At 36.3% G+C, this 23,005-nt stretch overlaps 2 protein-coding genes across 2 annotated transcripts; one reads left to right on the forward strand and one right to left on the reverse strand.

Moving 5' to 3' along the window:
• Nucleotides 1–4,397: 4,397 nt before the first annotated feature.
• On the reverse strand, nt 4,398–6,647 carry SCL8 (SCARECROW-like 8). Its single transcript, XM_059578039.2, has one exon. It carries the CDS (start codon nt 6,476–6,478, stop codon nt 4,481–4,483), a length of 1,998 nt encoding a protein of 665 aa, XP_059434022.2. The 5' UTR covers nt 6,479–6,647; the 3' UTR covers nt 4,398–4,480.
• A 12,215-nt stretch (nt 6,648–18,862) lies between these two features.
• On the forward strand, nt 18,863–22,593 carry DTX35 (detoxifying efflux carrier 35). Its single transcript, XM_059597812.2, has 7 exons — nt 18,863–19,319; nt 19,743–20,368; nt 20,891–20,947; nt 21,173–21,411; nt 21,510–21,628; nt 21,919–22,005; nt 22,284–22,593. Exons 1-7 carry the CDS (start codon nt 19,071–19,073, stop codon nt 22,359–22,361), a joined length of 1,455 nt encoding a protein of 484 aa, XP_059453795.1. The 5' UTR covers nt 18,863–19,070; the 3' UTR covers nt 22,362–22,593.
• The last annotated feature ends 412 nt before the right edge of the window (nt 22,594–23,005 follow it).

Genomic DNA, 23,005 nt, shown 5'->3' on the forward strand with positions numbered 1-23,005 from the left:
AAAAAGAAAAAGAAAAAGAATTGAATCTCTTCTATAAATGGTCAATGAGGCTTTCAAGTGGAATTTCCTAGTGCACCAATCTTCATATCATTAAGCGTCTATTAATTTGTATGGCTTGAGAATTAGTCCGAAGATTTGCGCTAATTCTGAGCCACGCGTAGACTAATTAAATATTAGCAGTTGGTTTGGATGAAGAACAAGTGTGCATTTCCCTGCCACAGGTCTTATAGGCTATACATTTCAAAATAAGGGTCTTTAGTCTTTACACATGGTCCAACCATGAAAGCATCGGCTTTGTTTGCTTTACTTTTCTTTTTCTTTTTCTTTTTTTCTTTCAAAATAAATGCATCAACAAATAATCAAAAACACAAAATTACTTAAAATTACTTTTACTTTAATGTTATATCATAATATATATATTTTTTTTTAAAAAAAAAAAAAACTCTTAAAAAACATTAACAAACAAAGCCCTCAGACAAAAGCGAAACTAAAATTTTATGTTGGGTTCATGTTGCGTTTGCGGGTCATGTCAAAAATTATCTATCATTATATTGCATGTTGAATTCGGGTCATATCGAACTTTAGTTAATTAAATGAGTCAAACTCATCAACCCTAACTCTTTAATTTTATGCTGGGTTCGTGTTGGATTCACAATATCAAAAATTGATAGTCCTATTTATAATGGAAAATTAATCTCACAAAACCAAATATTTAAGGGTTTTTATTTCTCATTTTAAAGAATTTTATGTGTTTTGAAATGGTAAAAGTAGCTGAAATCCCTAACCTAGTGATGGAATTGAGGGGTGGCCGGAGTAGGCCATGGCCCCGCCAACACAAGGAAAAAAAAAATGTAAGGTAAAAAAAAAAGTTTATAACGTAATTTTTTTTTTTTTTGGGGCCTATTGACCCCTACTCATACCAAATTCTGCCTCCGTCCTTGCCCTCACCCATAAACATCCACGAATGTTCACATTATAGAGTGAATTGAACTTCAAACCACCTAAAGAAGTGGGGCACCATTACCATTAAGCTACAAGGTTATTCGTTTTTGAACACTTGCTTAAGCAACCATTATTCAGATTATGACATTTTTAGTCATTTTGTCAAAATATTCAGGTAATGCCGCCATGCAATTTGCAAACATAGGACATAGCCGCATACAATATAAAAGGGTATTCTAGTAACTACCCCAACACTTCTATCATCATTAGTTACTTTCCTCCTTGGGTTTAGGTAGATCCTAAGAGCATTTAGATTGGCTACTTAAATTAAATAAAATATTATTTTAGTTCATTCCGTAACAAAAAAACCTCTTCATTCCACTAGCCGCCAAGGAATTGACTAGCTCATACAATTCTCAACCTCTTCATTTCAATAATGTATTAACAAAATAATATGGTTCTCTCTTATGTGTAAATAGTGAAAATAAATAAAGAAATATTATTTTAAATAGAATAGTAAAAATGAAAGCTAAAATACTTAGGGTCTGTTTGAAATTGCGTTTGAAAAATTTAAAAGTGTTTTTAACACTCAAAAAGTCCGTTAAAAAAAAAGGTACTCATTTGGTAAAAAAATTAAAAGCGTTTTTAAAGGTCTAAAAAATTTAAAAATGACTAAAACACACTTTTGACAAAAGCTTAAAAATAAAACTTTTACCCAAAAATCATTTTAACTTAAAAATTTTATTTTTCAAACGCAAACTCAAACAAACTCTTAATCAAATATGTGAAATTGTGGTATTTAACTAAATTTTAACTAAGCCATATGTGAAATTGAATGCTCAAATAAACGAGAAGTTTCCATTAATCCACACCCACCAACTTCTTTTCACTATACCCAATAAGGGACTAGGAGTCTAGGACCACTAGGTCATTTAGGTCCCTCCTAACTAATGGATAATGTTCAAGGAATACTTGATAATTTCAAAAAAAACGTTTTTCCAATTATTTTTAGAATTGTAAAAAAAACAGCAAAAAAAAAAAAAAAACCTTCAAACAATATTTTCAATTAATTTTTTTTTTTTTTATCAAAATAATATTTTACCCGAAAATAGGTGTGTTGACTTTGATTTCACTACGTCATTTCAGGGGAGGAGCCCTCTGTCTCATTACTTGGGTCTCGGGAGTGGAAATGTCTAATAAAGTGGTTCGTACAAGTGCGCACTAAGTTAAAAATAATATCTATCATTATTCATTTTTATTTTTGCACTAAAAACGGATATAAAATATAATAATTATATATAATTAATTATGTTGATATGGAAGATAGAATTTTGTGTAGACTAATTTATAAATGTTAAATAAATAAATAAATAAAAAATATATCATCCTCCTTAATGTTTCAAACATCACCGTTATATGAATTTCGTCAAAATTGTAAGAAAAGAAAAATGAAGGCGAACAAAAATTAGATTGATGTGGTGTAATTATTATTGTAATAGAAGAAAATGCAGATTGGTGGTTGTTGATGTCACATTGTCACTGCATTGAAAAGATAATAAGCTAATAAGCGTAGAAATTAACTAGAAAGAAGATTAGAAATAATTTGGTTTATTGGTGGGTTTGAAAAGAAATATGGTGAAATTAATAAAGGGTTTTGACTTTATTAATGCAACTTCCTTTTTTCTGCTGTAAACAAAACAACGGGCTTCCCCTTCCATCTCATCTTACTTTTGGTTTTGGGTGACACATAAATATTTGTAAATTGTGATCATCTATTCACCCCCATCAAATCCAACAGTGTCTGCTGGACATTATTGTTCTACTCTAGCCATTTTTTTTTTTTTTTTTTTTTTGACCTCATTGAATATGGTTCTTTTTGTCAGGGCGGGGGGGTGGAAGAGAAGAAGGAGGAGTTGATAGGCCCCAGCCTAATAGAGAAAGATTCCATTGCCATCTGTGAATTGGCATGATGATAAAGCCCCCAATTACTTCCCATTTTTATTATGCATTTATGTTTCTCCACCACAGAAAGATTTGTCATTGCCATCTGCCATGATTATAAATCCTCAAATCACTTCCCATTTCATTGTGCATTTATGTTTCACCCAAAAACATAATGCATAATTTCCCCATTTACTTCCTTTAGCATCAGTGAATAATTGCTACGACTGACATCTTTATTTTATATATATATATATAACTTTTTTATTTTTATCAACTATATAGATAGCAACTTTCATGTTTAGGATATATATATATATATATATATATGGCGTATTGATAAGGTAAAGGAGATGTATAGAAGGAAGTGGAAGGAGTGAAAAGGTATTAGCTAGTGCGGTTAGGAGGTCGCATATGTTGTTGATATAGAAATTGGTGTGGTTAGGTAGCAGATTTTTTGAGGTGGTTCACGAAACTTTTATCATACTTCTCTCCTCCTATTTATCTTCTACTGCCCATCATTACCTTCCAACACTACCATTCGTTTCCAACATCTCAGCAAAAACAACTGTAAATGGAAAAGGAATAAGGGAAAAATAGAAAAACATAAAACTTGGGTAGGGGCAGTCCAATGAGAGCCTAATTAGGACAACCAAGTTACTGCAGTAACACCCTAAATTCTTTTTTTAATATGTCAAATGAATTGTTTAAGATAGCGGTTTGTTAGGATCAATTGATTGGAGAATATGCCTAAAACAGTACTTAATGCACCAAGGTCGTCACAGAGCACTTAACTCTCCATCAAGGCCAACAATTTAATTAGATTTTCAAGTATATATATATATATATAAAAAAGAAAAAGAAAAGAGAAAGGTAAAATTGCGACGGAAGAAACATTGAAACAAGAAGTTGTTTTTCAGTTTCCTCCTCCATCCCACTTGTTTTGTTTTCACACAGAGAGGAAAACGGTACATTCGCCGGGGCGTTGACAAAATTGAAGGAGCATATACTTTCCGTTAACGTAAGTAAACAATTGGAACAAGAAAGCGTTGGGCAACAAACTTAACATTGCATGTGCACGCTCCGATCTTAACACGTGCAAGTGAAGCTCAACCCATCCCCCAATCAAATAACTTGAAAAGAAAAACAGCCCCAATGAGAGACATCGACGCGCAGCAAATGCAATCCAGGAATAACGAAAGAAAAAGTAAATCCCAACCAAAAAAACCAAAATATAATCCATCCATCCATCCAGTGGAGTGGAGCCCTCCATTGTTATTTGTTGGCGATCCATATACACCACTAAAAGTCAGCTCATATACACACCAAACACCTACTACTTTCACTGGCGCACACAACACAACCGAATGATAAACAAAGAAATGCAGCGCACTAGAATTTTGTGGGAATCCAAACACTCTTTTAAATTTATTGTTTCCGTTTTGGTGGGCTTTTTCTTTTTTTTTTTCTTTTCCTTTTATCCTTTTTCTCTCCATTTTTTTCTCAGGAAAACGTTAACAACATACCAATGGAGTAACAATTATAATAATAATAATTATAACATTAGAAAGAGAAAAGTCGAAAAAAAAGAGTGAAGTTAACGCCAAGCAGATGCGACGGTGAGGGCCCGGCCCATCCATCCAAAGCTAACCCCTCCGTTTTCTTCGCTAACCGTGAAATCCGGTTTGACTCGGTTCGGGTTTCCAACTCCATTGAGTCGCGCCCTCATCGCCTCCGCCACGTTTCGGCCCAGCGGCCTCAACTGGAACCCTGCCATGCCCATCCGGGCCCGCCACTTCCCGAAAACCTCGCACCTCTCCACGCGGTCCCTCCCCTCACACGCCACCGAGTTCCCCAGCCTCCGACTCAGTCCCTCCTCCACCTTCACTCTGTTCGGGCTATCCCTCGGCACCGTCGCCTCCATCGAGTCAAACAACGCTCCGTAGTACGCGCTCGTCTCCGCCACCCGCGCCAGGAACGGCGCCGTGTTGGCGTTCATTTCTTGCTCCACCAGGGTCACCACGCGCGGCTCCATAGCCTTTACTCGCCGGAGCAGTTCGTCCCGAGGATTCTCCGTCGACACGCTCTCGTCCGGCATTCTGCACAGCTTGAAAGCGAAATTCACCGCCAGTGGCTCGTCAAGGTCACAGCCCAGGGACTCCCGGGTCAGCTCACTGAGTTTCTGACTCTCCGCCATCTTGAACGCGAAGGAAACCCCGACACTATCCGCTAGACGACTCAGCATCTCACCCACAATCCCCAGCCTCTCTCTCGCCCCATCACTATCTGAAACCGCCGTGATCTTCACGAAGAACGGCTTACCCTTCTGACGCGCCGAGAGCGCGTGCAAGAGATTCACATACTGACCACCTTGCCCGACATCGAAATCGATCACGTGAATTCTGTTGCCGCTCTCGGACTCATCCTCTAATGCCGCATCCAGAATTGCGAGGTTGGCGGCCATGAAACCGAGCTTGAAGCAGGGCGACATCTCGTAGAGGAGCTGGGTCGCCTCAGCGTGTTCCTTGTGGAAAAGCTCGGCGACAGGGGGTGGGTTTTCAGACGGATTCATGCGCGATTTCAGCGTGGCGACCATGTAACTCATCAGCCTCTCCTCAGAACTCCCTTTGTGGTTGGAAGAGAACTGGGCCAGGCGCGTGAGGATCTCCGCCGCGGCGTCGTTTCTGCCTTCCGAAATGTTGGTCGCAGCCTCCATTAGCGATTGCTTTAAGCAGGTGGACCCAGGCGAAGGTACCGAGGAGTTGGACGAGGTCGACGACGACGTCGAGGAAGTGGGGGAGGGCGAAATGGGTTTCTGGGTCGGACTAATCAAGTTCTGGATGGTCTCGGACCACTCACTATTAGTGCTGGTGATCACTGAAACGGCGTCGCCTTCGTCGCCGTTCTCATCGTCGTCGTCCAATAACTGTTTCTCCAATTCCTGGAGCCGATGATTCATCATCTTCTGCTCCGATAAATCCTGGGCGGACGACAAAAGTCTGTCTTGGGGAACCGTGCTGTTTATGAGCGTCGTCGTCATCGTCGTTGTATTCATGTAGGGAACGCCGGGTAAGGTTGAAATAGTCGCAGTATTGTGTTGCGGAACAATTCTAGAATTTCCGATGGCATCAATTGGTTGAGGCCGAAACTGTTGCTGGTGGTGTTGTTGTATGATGGGGAGGCCGTAACGTTGTTGTTGTTGTAGCTGCTGCTGCTGCGACGATAGCAACAAAGAAGATGCTTCTGGAGAACTGGTAAGACAGGTGGGGTTGCTGGTGGAAAAATCAATGGGGGATAAAGTGGATATAGGGGAGGAGTGGTGGTAATTCCTCCGGGGCTTGACGGAGCGGAGAAAAAGACTATTGAGCGGTGGTGGATTCTGGAACTGCGGGGTTCGGAAATCGGCCAGAGTTCGCTTCCCGATTAGGCTGGACGCTGCGGCTTGCTGGCGAGCGATCTGGATGGACGGGTCCGTAAGGAGACCCGGAAGCTGGGATCGGTAGCCCTGCTGTGGATGCTGAGGCTGGTTCGTCATGGTGGTGGATCGGCCGCTGAAGAAGTCGGGGGCCCCGCCGGCGGTGAACCCCGATGCCATCTTCTCCTTCTCCTCTCCTCTCACGTGATTGGAGAAGAGTTTTCGTCTGTGGGGGGAGTGAGAAAGAGAGAGACAGAGACAGAGTTAAAGGAGTTGGTGTTTGAGGAAACGCATGGGACAAAGAGAGAAAGAGAGAGTTTCTTTCTTAGCGGATTTGATGAATTGGATTCTTTTTTATGATTATAACGGAGAGGTGAAGGCCTGAGAGGGGGGGGGGGGGGGGGGTGGGGCTTCCAAGTTCCAACTAGCAATTAGCTCTCTGATTTTGCAGTGAGTAATGTAAACGTGTGCCGCATAGAGACCGACTATGTATGCTGCCATGACATATTCGCCGTTGGATTCCCTTGTGATCTGAAATTCTGTGATCTTTTCGCAAAGTAAACGGCGATTAATTGAGTAAAACGTACTCCTTGATGACGCAATACGTTTAGCTCCTTGAAAACCCCGGTTGTAAACGAACGCACGCTTTCCTTCGGCGCATGAATGGCGCGGACCGATTCGGATTTGGAGAACGCACTTCTTCGGGCCCTATCCGGATGGGGAGTGCCTTACACGCGCCCTTTGAGGGATGCGGGGCAAAGGTTTCCAAATTGATCTTTATTCGGCAGGGATCACCTCACGGGGCTGTCACGAAGGTTTCAAGAAAGCTTCACCAAAAAACCCACGAATGCAATCCAGAGCAGCACGAAAGCGACCATTTCAACCAATAGGAATGGGCTTTGGAACAACTTTACATGACACTCCCGTGAGTTTGAAACTTCCTTGAACTGGTTCCCTGATTCGAAATTCCAATAGCTGGTTTAGTGGTTTTTCAATGACGGACGTTAACCGGTTGATTCCGGTGGGTTTACCGACACGAGCCGGTGGGGGTGACTTTACGTCTGAGTAGAGAATTTCAAAACCTGAAAGTTGTCTACGTTGGCCTTGCCCCAACCATTAAAAAATATATATACCTCCGACACGCAAAACAAATTGAAATACAACTGTTTAAGGTAAAAGAATCACACATCCCTGTTGGCAGTTGCTTCAAATTAACGTTAAAAAAAAACTTATGGGCCTACGATGAAATGACACGAATGCCATTTACCCAACAATTTACCTTAATAGTCATTTTTAGGAATTGGTCTGTTTGGATCGATATCCAAACACAAGTCTTTTTTCATGATCCATCTGAAAAATGCAAGATATAGTTTGATGAAGAATCATGTAGTCAGAGTTGGTCAAGATTATTGAAACTTATTTTATTTCATAATCACGTAATATACCTCAAGAGGTAAGAAACCGAATAAGATGTTGGATTTTGATTGGGGGAAGAGAATTTTGTTTTGGCTTCATCTTTGATGGCTGTTGATAAGGATATTGGTAACGAATATTGAGAAAAAGAAAAATTCCACCAGCTTGATGGGGCAATCTCAGTATTCTCCAATTCGCAATACACTGGGACCTTTTTTTTTTTTCTTTTTTTTTTAAAAAAAAAATTATTTATAAACAATTCAAAATATAAAATATTCAAAATTATTTTTATATTTATGTTACATAATAAGCCCCAACGGGGCTCACCTGCCCGAATAAAAGAGTAGACAGTCTATGTCCGATACATGCTTGAACAAGTGGATTCTATAAACGCTCTATCACATTTACTGTCCGAATAGCCAAAAATTTATATAACAAGATTATTAGAATCTCTGCCCATTTTCAGGGGAAAAAAAAAATCAAAACATATTAACATATATATACCATAAACATCCATAAACGGATTGAGAGTCGCAGCTTGAAATTGTGTAATGTGAGATGGATGGAGCATTGGATGGCATGTAAAAAGAAAGAATAATAAATATAGTGGATCTAGAAAGATGGTGGTGAATCTTGCTTCCTCTTGGCCAAGTAAAGAAAAAAAAAAGATTTATGTACGTTGTTCATTCATTCCCATCCTTGGTGCCACGTGTACTTGTAGAAAAAGTAGAGACGTGAATGTAGTTGATTGAATGCTTGATCAAGAAACAGCCGACGGATATAAATACAAGTAGGTGGCACTGCAAATACTTATAAGATGGTGGTAGCTTTAAGGCCATTTATTTTCTGTTTTAATGCATATTAATTTATTTCATTTTTTAATATCTATTTAGATATTATTACTACATTTTTTTTATTATTATTACATTTAGAATTTTAAAATTATTTTTGTCACTTACTACTAAGCCCTTATCCTTGTTAAATCTCGCCCTTAAATTTTATAGATAAAAAGAATCCTTGCATTTATGATTGGTTTTATTCCGAATCTTCCTCTTTAGTAAAGATAAAGATATATTACACAGTAATCATACATATCAGTATACTACACAAATATTTTATAAATATTTTACAAAGTTGATGTAGCATGGTCTAGTAATTCTTGAATTTTTATTTATTTTTTATGTTACAATGGCTAATCCAAGGACTACTAGACCATGCAACATCAATTGTGTAGAATATTTATGAAATTTTTGTGTGTTATGTAGCATCACTAAGCTGATGCAGCAATGTTCATTGCCTTTTTTTTTTTTTTTTCTTCTTCTTCTTAACAAGAGTTGGTGGACATTGTCACATCAATCTAGTAGGATGTAGAATAGAATAAAGGTGTAGTATATAACATTACACTAAGAAAAAGAGTAATGCTATATATTATACCTCAATTCCACTGGACTAGTGTAACAATGTTCACTAGTCTTTGGTTTTTTTTTTTTTTAGCAAAGGCTAATCTAATAGTTAATGGGAACTGTCACATCAGCAGCTCAATAAAATATGAGTAGAATGATGATATAATATTTATCATTACATTAAAAGAAAATATAACCAATTTATGGATTTTTTTGGTTATTTGAAACTTTTCTAAATAAGTAATGCTACATATTATACCTCATTCCACTTTTACCCATTTAAGTTGATGTGACAATACTTATTCACTCTTAATTCTTTTTCATAAAGACTAATTAAATGGGTGACGAGTATGATTACATTAAACCAATAAAATAGAGCTAAGACGATGGTATAACCGTCTACTAAACAAAACAAGGATGAAATAAAAGTGTAATATGTGGCAAATACTCTTATAAATAAGGAGGGGAGATAATAATGGCATAAATTAGAGAGAAGAGGGAGGCTCCACTAATATAGGAGTAGAGATAGGGGGGATGCATGTGCTACCTATACCAATCATTCCTTGTTAGTGATGTGCATGTGAATAAGTTCTGTCAAGGTAAACTTGGCCATATATGAATAGTTGCAAATATAGTATAATTAAAGAACAAACATATTTACTTTTATTTAAGCCTCAAATAATTGGATTTTATTAAGAGTTGCCAAAAGGTAACAACTTTGGGTTACGTATTCTTGGTCCCCCAAAAAACATTACATAGTTAGTCATAGTCACACTTATTTTCCCATACATTTTCAGACATTTGTTAACTAATCAATCGTGGGTCATTAAATTTGATATCAAGAGAGTTTAAAAATAATTTAACCATTTCTTTTAGTTAATTATCTTCCCACTCCCATGAGTTGACCCTATGAACTTTCATATATATATATATAGACCCTAATTTCAAAATTCATCGGAAAAAAAGTGATACTCTTAAGCATTAGCCCATGTTGCATGCTTCTTCAGTTCTTTGCGTTCTTCAATACTTCTTATGGGAAGAGCTTGGAGTTGTTTAATGGTAGGGCATAGCTATAGCCATGCATGACGTCAAGTTCATGTCTCTCGCACGAGATTTGCCCTTGGCTAGGTGTCACTTGCTGAAGGGGTATGGTCCTGACCAATCGTGATATTGACTTTCTTGCTTGGTGTGAAGACGTGGCCGTTATCAGAATTGTACTCTAAAAAAATTGCTTGATTTTTTGCTAAGAAAATAGGATCGATAACTATTCTCTACACTTTATTCCTAACTGTTATTTAAGCAGTCTCACGACACATCAAGGGGTATGACTTGAGCTTAACCTCTTCAAGCTGAAGCCTATGTTCTTAACCATGAATTGATCGGGTGGATACTCAGTATATGAAACACGACATATAAAAAGGTAAAAGTGTTATGGACTAGTTTCTTTTTCTCATGCCATTACGAAAAATATTTGTCATTTATTGATCGTTGGGTCTTTTCAATCATAGCATTGTTCTTAATTGGTCCCATTTATAAAAATATTTGTCACCTGGGAACTGGTTATCTGTCCATTGGAACAAGTATTTTTAAATTATTTGTAACACCTCTTACTGTTTCTCAGCAACCACAATGCTTCAGTAGCAAAAGAGAATCTGCAGTTTTTGTCCACGCCCCTATCGTTTGGCTTCAACATTAAGCATTATTTAGTAGCATGCAATGGGAGCATCTTTTGGTTAAATAAAATGAACATTCTTTTCGTTTTCGTTTTCGTTTTCTCCCCTTTTTTATTTATTTTTTTTAATTATTTGAAAAAAGTAACATCTGACATGAAATGAAATAATCATGTAATTTCAAATCAATGCATAGAATCTGGGAGGATGTGTAAACTTGAATCATTTGATCATATAATTTCTTTTGTTCTATTTTTGCGTCATGTTTTTTCCTTAGAGTTGAAGTACTTGACTCTTAATCCAAGCACTTTTGCCTTTTTGAGCCTCCGGAAAACTTGTCAAAAAGAGGAAGAAAAAGAAAAAAAAAAAATCCGCTCATATTTTGGAAAAGGCAGTGGAGGCAGAGAGGCCCAAAAAAAAAAAAATTATATGATGTCATTAATTAGGTTTCTTAAGGGTATTTATGCAAATCAATGTGAAATTTCACAGACGGATTAATACTGACAATTTGACCCTTGATACTTAGGTTGCGTGTAGGCAAAACTTCCATTGACAAAATTGGTTAACAACTAAAAACCATACAAAATTCCGAACTACCTTTTATCCTCCTTTCCCCAAAATGGAATCTGGGCCTCTACAACTGCCACGTGTCAATCGAGCAGGAGATGTCACTTTTGTCACTTGCCTAACTCAACCTCCTCTCACTCCTCTCCACTCTCTACCATATATATATATATATATTTACACCCACCACCGCACCTAAAAAGGCATTAAAACTCTACTAAATGGTAGAGGGTAAAATCGTCATTTTAGTAGTTCCATACAGTTCACGAGGAAAAAAGAGCAGTCGGCTTAAGGTGTTGGTGTAGACTGCCTAACAGAAAAACGGATCATTCTAATTTCTAAACACGTGGCTGTGAAGCGCGTTTTCGTCATTTTATACCCGTGGTTGGAGTCCACCGGGTTTAACCGGTTTCCCACCAGGAACCCAGTGGCGCCGACCGAAAAGACTCCCAAGCTACGCGCTTTTCGAGGGGCGGTAACGCGCACACGAGTATCCAAAGCCACACGAAATCCACACTCCCAGAATATCTCTCCAGAGGTGATGCAACAACTCACATGTCATCAGAATCAACGGCGCACAACATTCAAGAAACTATAAAATGTTCGGTGTTCGTCGAATCTTAGGGCGATTTATGATATTATTCAATAGGGTTAAATACTAAAATTTCTTTTAGGAGTTCAATTCTTTATTTTTTTGTCCTTCAAATTTTTATTTTTGTTATAGGAGATATTTGTGATATTTATAAAGATGAAAATGATACTTTGTTAAAATTCTGTCCAAAACTTAACAGAACGTCACATTACGTCAGCACCAATCAAAATTTGTCATATGTCATATAATTATTATTATTTTTTTTTTAAATTAAAAAAAAAAAAAAAAAAAAAAAAAAAAATCTTGGGGTGGGCCGGTTTGGGGATAGGAGATTTTGGGAGTAAATCATTTGAGTGGCCATTTTCTTCCTTTCCGACTAAACCATTCTTGGCTGTATGCTTGCTATCCACTAAGCTTTCTGTTGGCAGAGTTCGGCAGGTAAGAAACCGGAAATACTCTGTTTTTTGTGTCTCTGGCCATAGTTGAGCCCTTGAATCTCCACAGTTTTGTCTTGATGTCCTTCGATGTCTCCCATCTCCTTTCTGTTCAAGCCAGGAAAAAGATGAACAGATTTTTTTTTTTTTTTTTTTTTTTACTTTAAGATCGAGAGAGAAATACCCACACGAACAAAAATGCAGTTATCTTCATCAGTATACAATTTCTCCTTTTCCTCCAAATTTCATGTGTTTGATTGGTACTGAAGTGACAGAACTTGATTGGTGCTGACGTGGTATTTCGTTAAGTGTTGGACGAAATTTTAATGGAGTTACCATTTCATCTTTATAAAAACTACAGGTACCTCATGTGATAAAAATAAAAATTTGAAGAGCAAAAAATAAAGAGTTCAAATTCTAATGAGGTTTATAGTATTTAATCCTATTCAATATTCATCTTGTATTTATTGTTTTAAATATTAATATTTAGACTAAATAAAAAGATGGGGAGGAGTTAGGTGCAAGGGAGGATGCCTAATTGTATGCAACACGCGGTGAACAGGTGGGAAAGAGTTAGGTAAATGAATAAAATTAATATACTTAAACTTCTAGAATTCCAAAACACAAAGATTGTTGAAAAGTTTGCGGTCACGAGGTTTGATATATATTGTGAGTCTTTTACACCTCATAGTTTTCAAATTTGTCTTGTCCCAAAACAATACTGGATTCTCGACGATTAGACGCAAGTCGTATGAAAGTTCTACGACCATTAATGTTGTCTTCTCTGTTCATAGAACGAATCAAAATACACGTGCATTCGTTAAAATCAACCTTTGACTCCACAAAGAAGAAGTGGTCAATTAGCTAAGAGTATGCGTTACCACGAAGGGGCAATTATTATTATTATTTTTTTAATTTTAATTTTTATATATATATATATATATATTAGATTGGTTGAATTTCATACATGAGAAGCACATAAATTATAATAGTTTTCCGTGACTTTTATTTTTCAATTAAGTGAGAACTCATGGAAGATTCAAGATTGCAACATGATGATGATATTTTTGTGACCAGTTTTTAATTTACAAAATTGAGTCCTCCCACTTGTTCAAATTCAGCATCCACTTGTTTGATCCGAGTTTCCAAGCAATTGAGGTTTACATTTTTTTTAAAAAAAAAAAAATTCTATCAATAGAAATAAAGTCTAAATTAGAAATCACTTTCTATTTTTTTTTTCTAATTAATATAATGTTGTTATCTATGATATGACTTTGAGTCTAATTGTTAAAAACAGAAATGGCAAAGCGACGCCCACAGCCTCCAAGGGGCAGCCAGCCCACCTATGAATGGCAGGGGTGGCCGGAACCCCATTATGTTTGCTGGAAACGTAAAACATGTATAATACACGCAAAGTATATATGTCGGAAGCATATATATATATATATATAGACTAGTGCTTAAGAATTTTAAAAAAGTAGATGATCGCTATGATCGTGTCTTTCTCGTGTCCCTGCTAACCTCGTTTTTCCCATTTTTCAAAAACATGCATGTAAACACCTTTCTCCTGTTGTACTCCAAACATTTATAACCACCAAACCATGCATCACATTTTGTCTCAATCGATCGTCAACGTGCTCTTTTTCATGTCGTCATCTAACTAATTAACCAAGAGCTAGCAAACTAACATTTATATTTATTTTTCTGAAATTTAATTAAAGAAAAACCAATAACACAAGGCATCTAATTATTAATTCATCACAGCTTCCCGTGCCTGTACCGCTCATTGGCTTTGTTTCAATAATCAATTCATTATATATATATACTCTTATTAGGGTTCGTCTAACACAAGCAAATAATCAAGCACCAAGAGATAGAGCAACGTCAAATTTACGTGAAAAAAACCCTCTAGAAATACTCAGATTTATCATATATTGTGTTTTGCATCCATTATTAATTGGTGTTGTAATTAGATTGAACGTTATAATTAAAATATTTGAGAGCAAATATTTGGTGCATGAAGCTTTCGTTTGCGTTTGCGATGAGTCATATATAATATTGATTCAATAAAATATGGATGGTTATATGCAATAAATAAATGTCATGTAATGCCCCATCAGGCATCAGATCAGATGGCACAACATTTTTAATGCATAAATAAAACGAGACTTGTGGCTCAATTAGACCGCTAGCTAGCATTTATTTTTTGTAGCTTTCATTTGCAATCAAAATTTTAATGTGTTGGTAACTTAGCTAGCAAGACTACTTATTATTAAGTGAATTTGCTTCAATTCGGAGATAAAACATCAACAATTAATTAATACTGGAACAGGCCGGGTGCCACTTGGTTGACCTTTTGGAAAATGTTAAAAAGTCAAATATAAAAATATCATAATTGTTGTTTACTTTCTTGAGAATACAAGTACCAGTTGACTTATGGTGAATGGTGTAAAGGGTTGATTTTTTTTTTAATTAGTTAAAAATAATCATTGATTTAAACATCAATTGAAACTGTCACATCAACATTATAAAATAAAAATAAAAATTTTAAAATTATTATTATTATTTATTTATTTAAAAAAAAACAACTACATTCATCAGCATTAGGAATTAGGCATGTCAATGGTTATCACAAAACATATACCTTAAACATGTTCGACATTTTTTTTTCCCTTTAAATAGCAAATAAGCTGACTAGACGTCACGGTTCATTTTGTTTTGACAAGGGCAAAGCTTCCCCAACCTTCTATCCTTCTCTTGACACGACATTTGTGTGTGTGTTTTTTTTAAGGGGCTTATTTGATAACGATTTCTTCTTCTTCTTCTTCTTTCTTTTCTTTTATAAAAAATATATATTATTTTAATATTAACAAACAATTTTTTTTTACCTTTCTCTCACAACAAATTTAAAACTCTTTTTATTTCATATAACATCAACCAATTTTTTCGTACTTTCTTATTTCAAAACTCTTTACCTCTCATATCTAACAATTTGTTGCAACTTGTAAGTACACTTGTTAGTAACGTCTTCCACATTGAGAAAGCATATATATATATATATGGACTCAAGCCCATTAACTCATTAGTTTTTGGGATAGAGTAGTATTCAAATATGTATATGAATGTTTCATCATTGTATAACATTGTGATAGATCATTTAAAAATTATATATTTTGAAAAAAAAAAAATTCAGGAAGCTTTATTTATGCCTTCCCTTTTACCATGAGCGCCGTAATGAGGGGTCTGAGTGGGCATTTCAGAATGATGGAATCAGAACCGTTGGATTTTTGTGAGGAGCACGTGTTTGTCGCCTATTTGGTGGCGCAGTATTAGTTGCAGTGGAGGACAGGCCCACGTGAACTTACATCCCAGAACTGTATTGGGTTGGGTCAAATGTTTTGTTTTAAAATAAAATAATTTGAGAGCGGGTAAGTTTAAGAATGGCGCTGCAATGTAAACGCAATAAGCTTTTTCTTTGAAATTTCTTATAGATCGAGATCGATGACGTGGTGGAATATTGTGCAACGCTAAAAATTGCGTAGGACGAGGTCGTATTTGCGTGTTGTACTTGTATGTATACCTTTGAGGCAATGGAAAGGGGAGCCCAACCTTTGGACAATAACAAAAGCTACGACAAGTTCAATGTATGACTCAAATTGATTGTTCAAATCAAGTGCCGCCACTTTGTGGGTCATATTGTGAGCTAAATTAGGACATGTTTGTCTCCCTAAAAAAAAATTGACATTCAACACCCACATTTGGTCCCTCACCAAGTAAGAAAACTTTTTCAAAGTGGTCTCGCCTTCTATTGAAATATTCAATAATCAATTTGAACAATTACCGTAAGAGATCGCACATAAAACCCAACTCTCTCGGGTAAATTTTTGGGCTTTTCAAAATTTATTTGAGTAGATAAGTCTCATATAAACTCTCTCATAATACTATATATTTCAATTCGAACAAAATTGTTTTGAATCCATGAAATCAATGATAATAGAAGGTGATCCATGAGTGAGGAGGGGAGATTTCTTGAAATAAAACCGCACTTTAGATTTTTAAATTTGGCATGCTTTCCCTGTTTGGATTTTTTTTTTTTTTTTTGATTTTAATAATTAGGGTAAAGATGGTTGTAAATGAGGTACATTAAACCTAAACTCCAAATCCGTTATAAAGAAAAAGAGCACTTTAATGAAACCCTATTGTATATGTATATAGATTGAGTGGTGGTGCATTGGCCACATTTCCCCAGAATCTGGCCATGAGTGCCACATTATGGCATATTTAGTTTAATAGCTCAAAATTTAATACTTGATTATGGGAAAAGAAGATAGAAATCATCTTTAAATGTGTAGGTAATCACGCATGCAATAGCACATGAGATGAATCATATCAGGTCGATTGTTTTTGGTCAAATCATAAACTAATTAGTTTGTATTAAAGCTCTTTCTGGTGGGTAGGTGATGATGCTCCAGCCCATCTGAGCGTCGAGAGATTGGGCCCAAAGTTGGTCCTCTACATCTAATGTGGTTAATTAAAAGTGACAAGGTATTCATTTTCTTTCATGTGTATTTATCACCGGTGATTTAAGGCTTAGTGTTTGCTTGTTTGGTTTGTATCATATAGAGGCATAGATATAAGATTATATAGGATAACTTTAATTTGACCCTTTTAACTTAAATTGTCAAACCTCTTAATCCTAAATGTTATCTCTTTATTCGGCTTTTATATTTTATTTTTCATTGTATTTATAAATTTCTTCACATGAGCCGTGTAAAAAATTGATAGCCCTAAATGTTGCATGTCTAGTTTGAATTGTATCGAAACATGAGTATAAGACTATACAATAAACCATAATCTGACCCATTTACCCTTTAATCATAACTCATTAATTTCGTGTTGAGTTCATGGATGGTCTACAAATTGTGAGCCCTAACCTTACAGCTCTCCAAACTGGATTGAGATCCCCTATAATTCTCTTTAAATTTGAGATTCTTAAATTCATAAATCTCAATAGTTAATTTCATATAAGCGTCTAAAATAAGTCATGTTTTAATATTTAATGAGAAAGCTACCCTCAATAAATTTAATAAGCCATATTTCCTTATTAAATACTGAAACATGACTTATTTTAAACGTTTAAATGAGATGAATGACTGAAATTTATGAATTTAAGAATCTTAAATTTTTAAAAAATTGTAGAAAATTTCAAATCGTCGGGTGGAAGACCCTTATGAAACAGCCATGTTTACAATGAACCATTCGTGGGTTGGTCCAGCTGGGGTCCAATCAGGATTCGTATCTATAATGTTGGACTTTGTTGCTGTTTTCATTTATATTCGGTGAGAGAGGGAGAAGGGATGCAATAGGTATCCCTCCTCAAAACGACTGTTCAGAGTGTTCAATAGTAATCAATACACAAGTCTTGGTCGTGGGCCGGCACTATCACCGTCACTCTGTCCTTTTCATGTTGGCCACACGTCTTGAACTCAATACTGTAGCAATTATATTTCTTCAAAGACAACTATATCTATATTAATTTCTTCAAACCCATACATTAGTTGTAACTGCCAACTCTATTTCTCCCTCCTCCGGCCTCTACAAAATAAATAAGTAAAACCTTAATATAGAGTATATTCTATACATTCTAAGAGCATTCTTAGCAACTTCTTCAAATTTTACTTATTAAAATAATTAAAAATACGTTTTTCTTTATTTTAACTATCAACTTTTTTAAAGTACCCCCAACTAAAAACGGAACCAGAAAGTTTGATTGGAGGGCAAAGTATATGAAGAGAAGGGAAAGTAGAGGAGAGGGGGAATGGGTTACGGTGATGAAAATAAAAGAGGGGGTGTGGACCAAAACAAATTTTGGGCAAGGGAGTGGCCAATGGGCTTAAAATAAATTTTTTAATTTTTTTAAAAATTTTTTAGTACCTAATTTTTTTTTGTAAAATTTTTGTTGGGCAGAGACCAATAGGCTTTAGTAGTGCTCTTAACAGTTTCAATTTTTTTTTTTTTTTTTTTCCCAAAAAAATGAGTGGTGAGGAATAAGGAATGATGATGCGCTATATATATATATATAAGTTGTTGAATTTTGTGGCATATGCATATATAGGTACAATGAGCAGGAAACTTATAGAATGCGTCCAAAATTCTGATAAAGTATATACGTCACACGGTGACAGTAGGTATGACAAGTGTACATATCATTTTACATTCACACCCACCCTCTCAATCATTCCCCAGGGCACCGTTAGATATTTTCTCATTAATATTATGCATTAAACTTTGATAAATAAAAATCACATTTAAAAAATAAATTAAAAAAAAAGGGCCCCATGTATCAAGGAATATTTATTTGCTAATTGTATATTATTTTCTAAATTTGTTCTCTCACATATATATATGCATGTTAATTAAGCATATATATATATATATATATATATATATATATATATATGTTATTTTGTTTGGTTCTCTGAAATTGGAAAACGAAAATGATGGGTTGAAGACGTAAATTAAGATGATGACATGAAAGAAGCATGAGCTGTGTATGTGTACGGTGTAGGAAAGGAGGTCATTCAAAGCGCAACAACCAGTCGGTTCAGTTTTCAAAACCGAACCTACCACTTATCACTCTAACGACTCCCACTACTCCGAGCAGCTAATTTGCTTGCCCCCGACACAACCGCCGGAATGGAGACGCCGTTGATCGACGGGGATGGGGACTACTCGCCGGCCAGGACCGTGGCGGAGGTGCGCCGGGTGTTCTGCAGAGAGACGGTGAAGATGTGGAAGATAGCGGGGCCCATTGCTTTCAACATTTTGTGCCAGTTCGGGACCAACTCCGTCACCAACATCTTCGTCGGCCACATGGGAGATATCGAGCTCTCTGCCGTCGCTATCGCTCTCTCCGTCGTTGGCACCTTCTCCTTCGGCTTCATGGTTTTCTCCTCTCCCTCTCTCTCTCTGCTCTGTTTCTGTCTGTCTAAAGAATCCATCTGCAGCTGTATGTATGTGTAATGTGGATGTGCATAGTCACATGCATGCATGTGTATGTGTATGTATGTGTGTCAATTAAGTATTATTATTTTTTTATTGTGATCTATGTATTCTATCATATGTACTCTATATATTACATGCGCTTCTTGTGTTTGATTTATAGTTTTTTTTTTTTTTTTTTTTTTTTTTTCTCAATCCCAATCCCACATTGAATTGTAAGCTACATGAATTGAAAGACAATGAATTCGTTCCATACTTTATGTACTGTATGCGGTTATGTGGATCTTTTGGTGGCCGTCAGGTGCCTGCTAGAACAGAGAGAGAAAGAGAGAGAGAGATGAGGCTAATTAATATTTTATTGTACAGCTTGGAATGGGGAGTGCCCTTGAGACGCTTTGTGGCCAAGCTTTTGGTGCTGGACAAGTTTACCTGCTGGGTGTTTACATGCAACGTTCATGGATAATCCTATGGGTCTCCTGCATCATTCTCTTGCCAATTTACGTATTTGCTACCCCAATTCTAAAGCTTCTTGGGCAAGCAGATGAGATAGCTGATCTTGCGGGAGAATTCACCATACTAATCATTCCTCAGTTGTTCTCACTTGCCATCAACTTCCCCACCTCGAAGTTCCTCCAGGCCCAGAGCAAGGTTACTGTGCTCGCTTGGATTGGGTTTGTGGCTCTAATCATACACGTTGGGCTGCTTTGGCTCTTCATATATGTATTCGATTGGGGGTTAACTGGTGCAGCCGTAGCATTTAATATCACAGGTTGGGAGATCGCCGTGGCTCAGGTTGTGTATGTTACAGTTTGGTGCAACGAAGGCTGGACTGGACTGTCCTGGACGGCATTCAACGATATATGGGCCTTTGTTAGGCTCTCCCTTGCATCAGCGGTTATGCTTTGCCTAGAGATTTGGTATATGATGAGCATAATCATTCTAACTGGCCACCTTGATAATGCCATCATTGCTGTTGATTCCCTCTCTATTTGGTAAGCTCACAACTTGTGAGGCATACTCTTGCTTGCTTGATGCTTCTGCTATCAAATTGCAAAATTATAGGAAGGGATAATTTTATATTCACTCAAACCCTCCTTCATAGGTAAGGCTTAAATATTTAGGGAGGTGAACTGATCAATATATTATATATGTTTGAACTTAAAACATTTGACTCTGATATCATATTAAATCATCACCCATCCCAAAAACTTAAGCAAATGATTTAACCATTTGAAAGCTTGCAAAACCAAAAAAGAGTTTGATTTCTGTTGCTGAAGAAACATTGATCTCATTTCAATCATTTAATTAATACTTTAACGCTCTAGAATACCTTTAATTACACTATCTTTTGGAGCACAATATATGTATGTTTTTGACAGCATGAACAGTTAAGATTATGCACCTCTCAACGTATTGGTTTCCATGGTTTGATCTCTTATATTTGATTTCCATGTTCACAATTTTGAATTTTCCTTAATTACTTTGTACTAATTCATTCAACTTTTATCTTTCAGCATGAATTTCAACGGGTGGGAAGCAATGTTGTTCATTGGAATAAATGCAGCTATAAGGTACATAACCAATACTCTGAATCTATTTCAATAGCATTTTATGACAAGTAACACTTTAAAGTGTCAAATTAGACATGGGTGATGACCATAAAACAAGTAATAATTGATCACTATGACACTGTGTCATGTATTGCTGTAAAAGTACTTGATTAACAATTTAAAGATTCAGTCAAACTGTTCAAAGAAAATCCGTGTAGCTGATCTTCCTTTATTCTACATTTGCAGTGTTCGAGTTTCTAATGAACTTGGATTAGGACATCCAAGAGCTGCCAAATACTCTGTTTATGTGACAGTCTTTCAGTCCCTACTCCTGGGGATCTTTTTCATGGTGGTTATCCTGATTACCAAGGACTATTTTGCCATCATTTTCACAAGCAGTGTAGAGTTACGACAAGCTGTCTCTAAACTAGCATTCCTTCTTGGTGTGACCATGGTTCTTAATAGTGTTCAGCCTGTGATTTCAGGTATCCTATTATTTGGCTTCTCCTACTTCTATGTTGTAAAATAAGCCTCTCATAACTCATTCCTCTTCTTATAATATCTCTTGGAATCATTTTTACAGGCGTTGCTATTGGAGGTGGGTGGCAAGCATTGGTGGCTTATATCAACTTGGGTAGTTATTACATTTTCGGGCTTCCACTTGGATACCTTCTTGGTTACAAAGCAAATTTGGGAGTAGCGGTAAAGTATTTGAATTCCAGCTGCTATACTAATAAGCTGTCTTTCATTGTAAAAGCCTTCCTATCAATGCCTCAATCTAAGCTTAGTCATTGTCTCTTGAAAAAGAAGAGGGCCTTATTTGATCCGTTTCCTTTTCATCATAATCTGCAGTGTCTCCATTAATATATATCCATGATCATCAATCCAAAACGGGAAAAAAAAAAAAATGATTTACTTGCATTGACGACTCTGTTTATGTTGTTTCCTCTCCTATTAATTAGTTTCATTGCTAATGAATTTCACGATTTCAGGGACTTTGGGGGGGCATGATATGTGGAACTGCTCTACAAACTTTGCTTCTCGTGATTGTACTATCTAGAACCAACTGGAACAAGGAGGTAAGGAAAATTCTCCTATGAAAAAGCTATGTTAGCTTGATGTTTTGAAACTTCTAATTTACTTGACCCTGGAAGCATCTGGTGGGTCTTGGATTTTTTTCAAAGAGAAAAAGAAATTTTACATCTGATATATAAAAAAAAATTACAAGAGGTAAAGAGACATTTAGATGGTGCTGATTCTCTTGGATGATTGTATGTTTGGTGGAGAAGGTCTCATTGTATTTGTGTGTATAGAAAGGTTGAAAATAATAAGTATATTGATAAGAAATCACTGGCAGGTTGAACAAACGTCAGACCGCATGAGGAAGTGGGGTGGCCAAGACATCAAAATCGAGAAGATAGATGAGAACGTGTGAAGTTGCTGATTAGAAATCTGGCCAACTATTTTTTTGAGTGCCTTAACTGGTCCCAAATAAACTAGTACAATTTTCAAATAAGCCTCAATTTTGAGCTGAAGATAGCAGCGAAAACATCGATAATTGGAGATGCATGTTTGAATGTAGGCCTCATCATAAGCTCTCAGCTAACTCTGCTGATTCTGCTAAAGATTTACATTTTTATGAACAGATTCTGTATCAATTGCTCCTATTTATATCGTGATCAACTGATGTTTCACAAATCATTCAAATTGCACTGCTTTGCCAATTACAATGATACGAGTGAATATACGAAGCTCTGCCCTGATATCATCATCTACAATACCGTCCAGAATTTTACAGATTTGCTGAAAAAGACTCATCTGAATCTGGTCCATCCATAACCAAGCCCTTTCTCAGTGACTTAGTTTTTCTTTTTTTTTCTAAGGAGACAAGCTTCAAAAACTGTCTTACGCCTAAACAATGATAAATCTTTCCATTGACCAAAAATTTTCGCCCACACCAGGTACTAAAAAATACCCAAAAAAAAAATGCTTTCTAATAGTACTTTACACAGCCCCCATCCATCCGATTGTTTTGTAATAATATTCTATCAGTAAGAATTAGTGATGTGGACAAAAGAG

This window comes from Corylus avellana, chromosome 2, assembly GCF_965113065.1.
Source record: "Corylus avellana chromosome 2, dhCorAvel1.hap1.2, whole genome shotgun sequence".
NCBI lineage: Eukaryota > Viridiplantae > Streptophyta > Magnoliopsida > Fagales > Betulaceae > Corylus > Corylus avellana.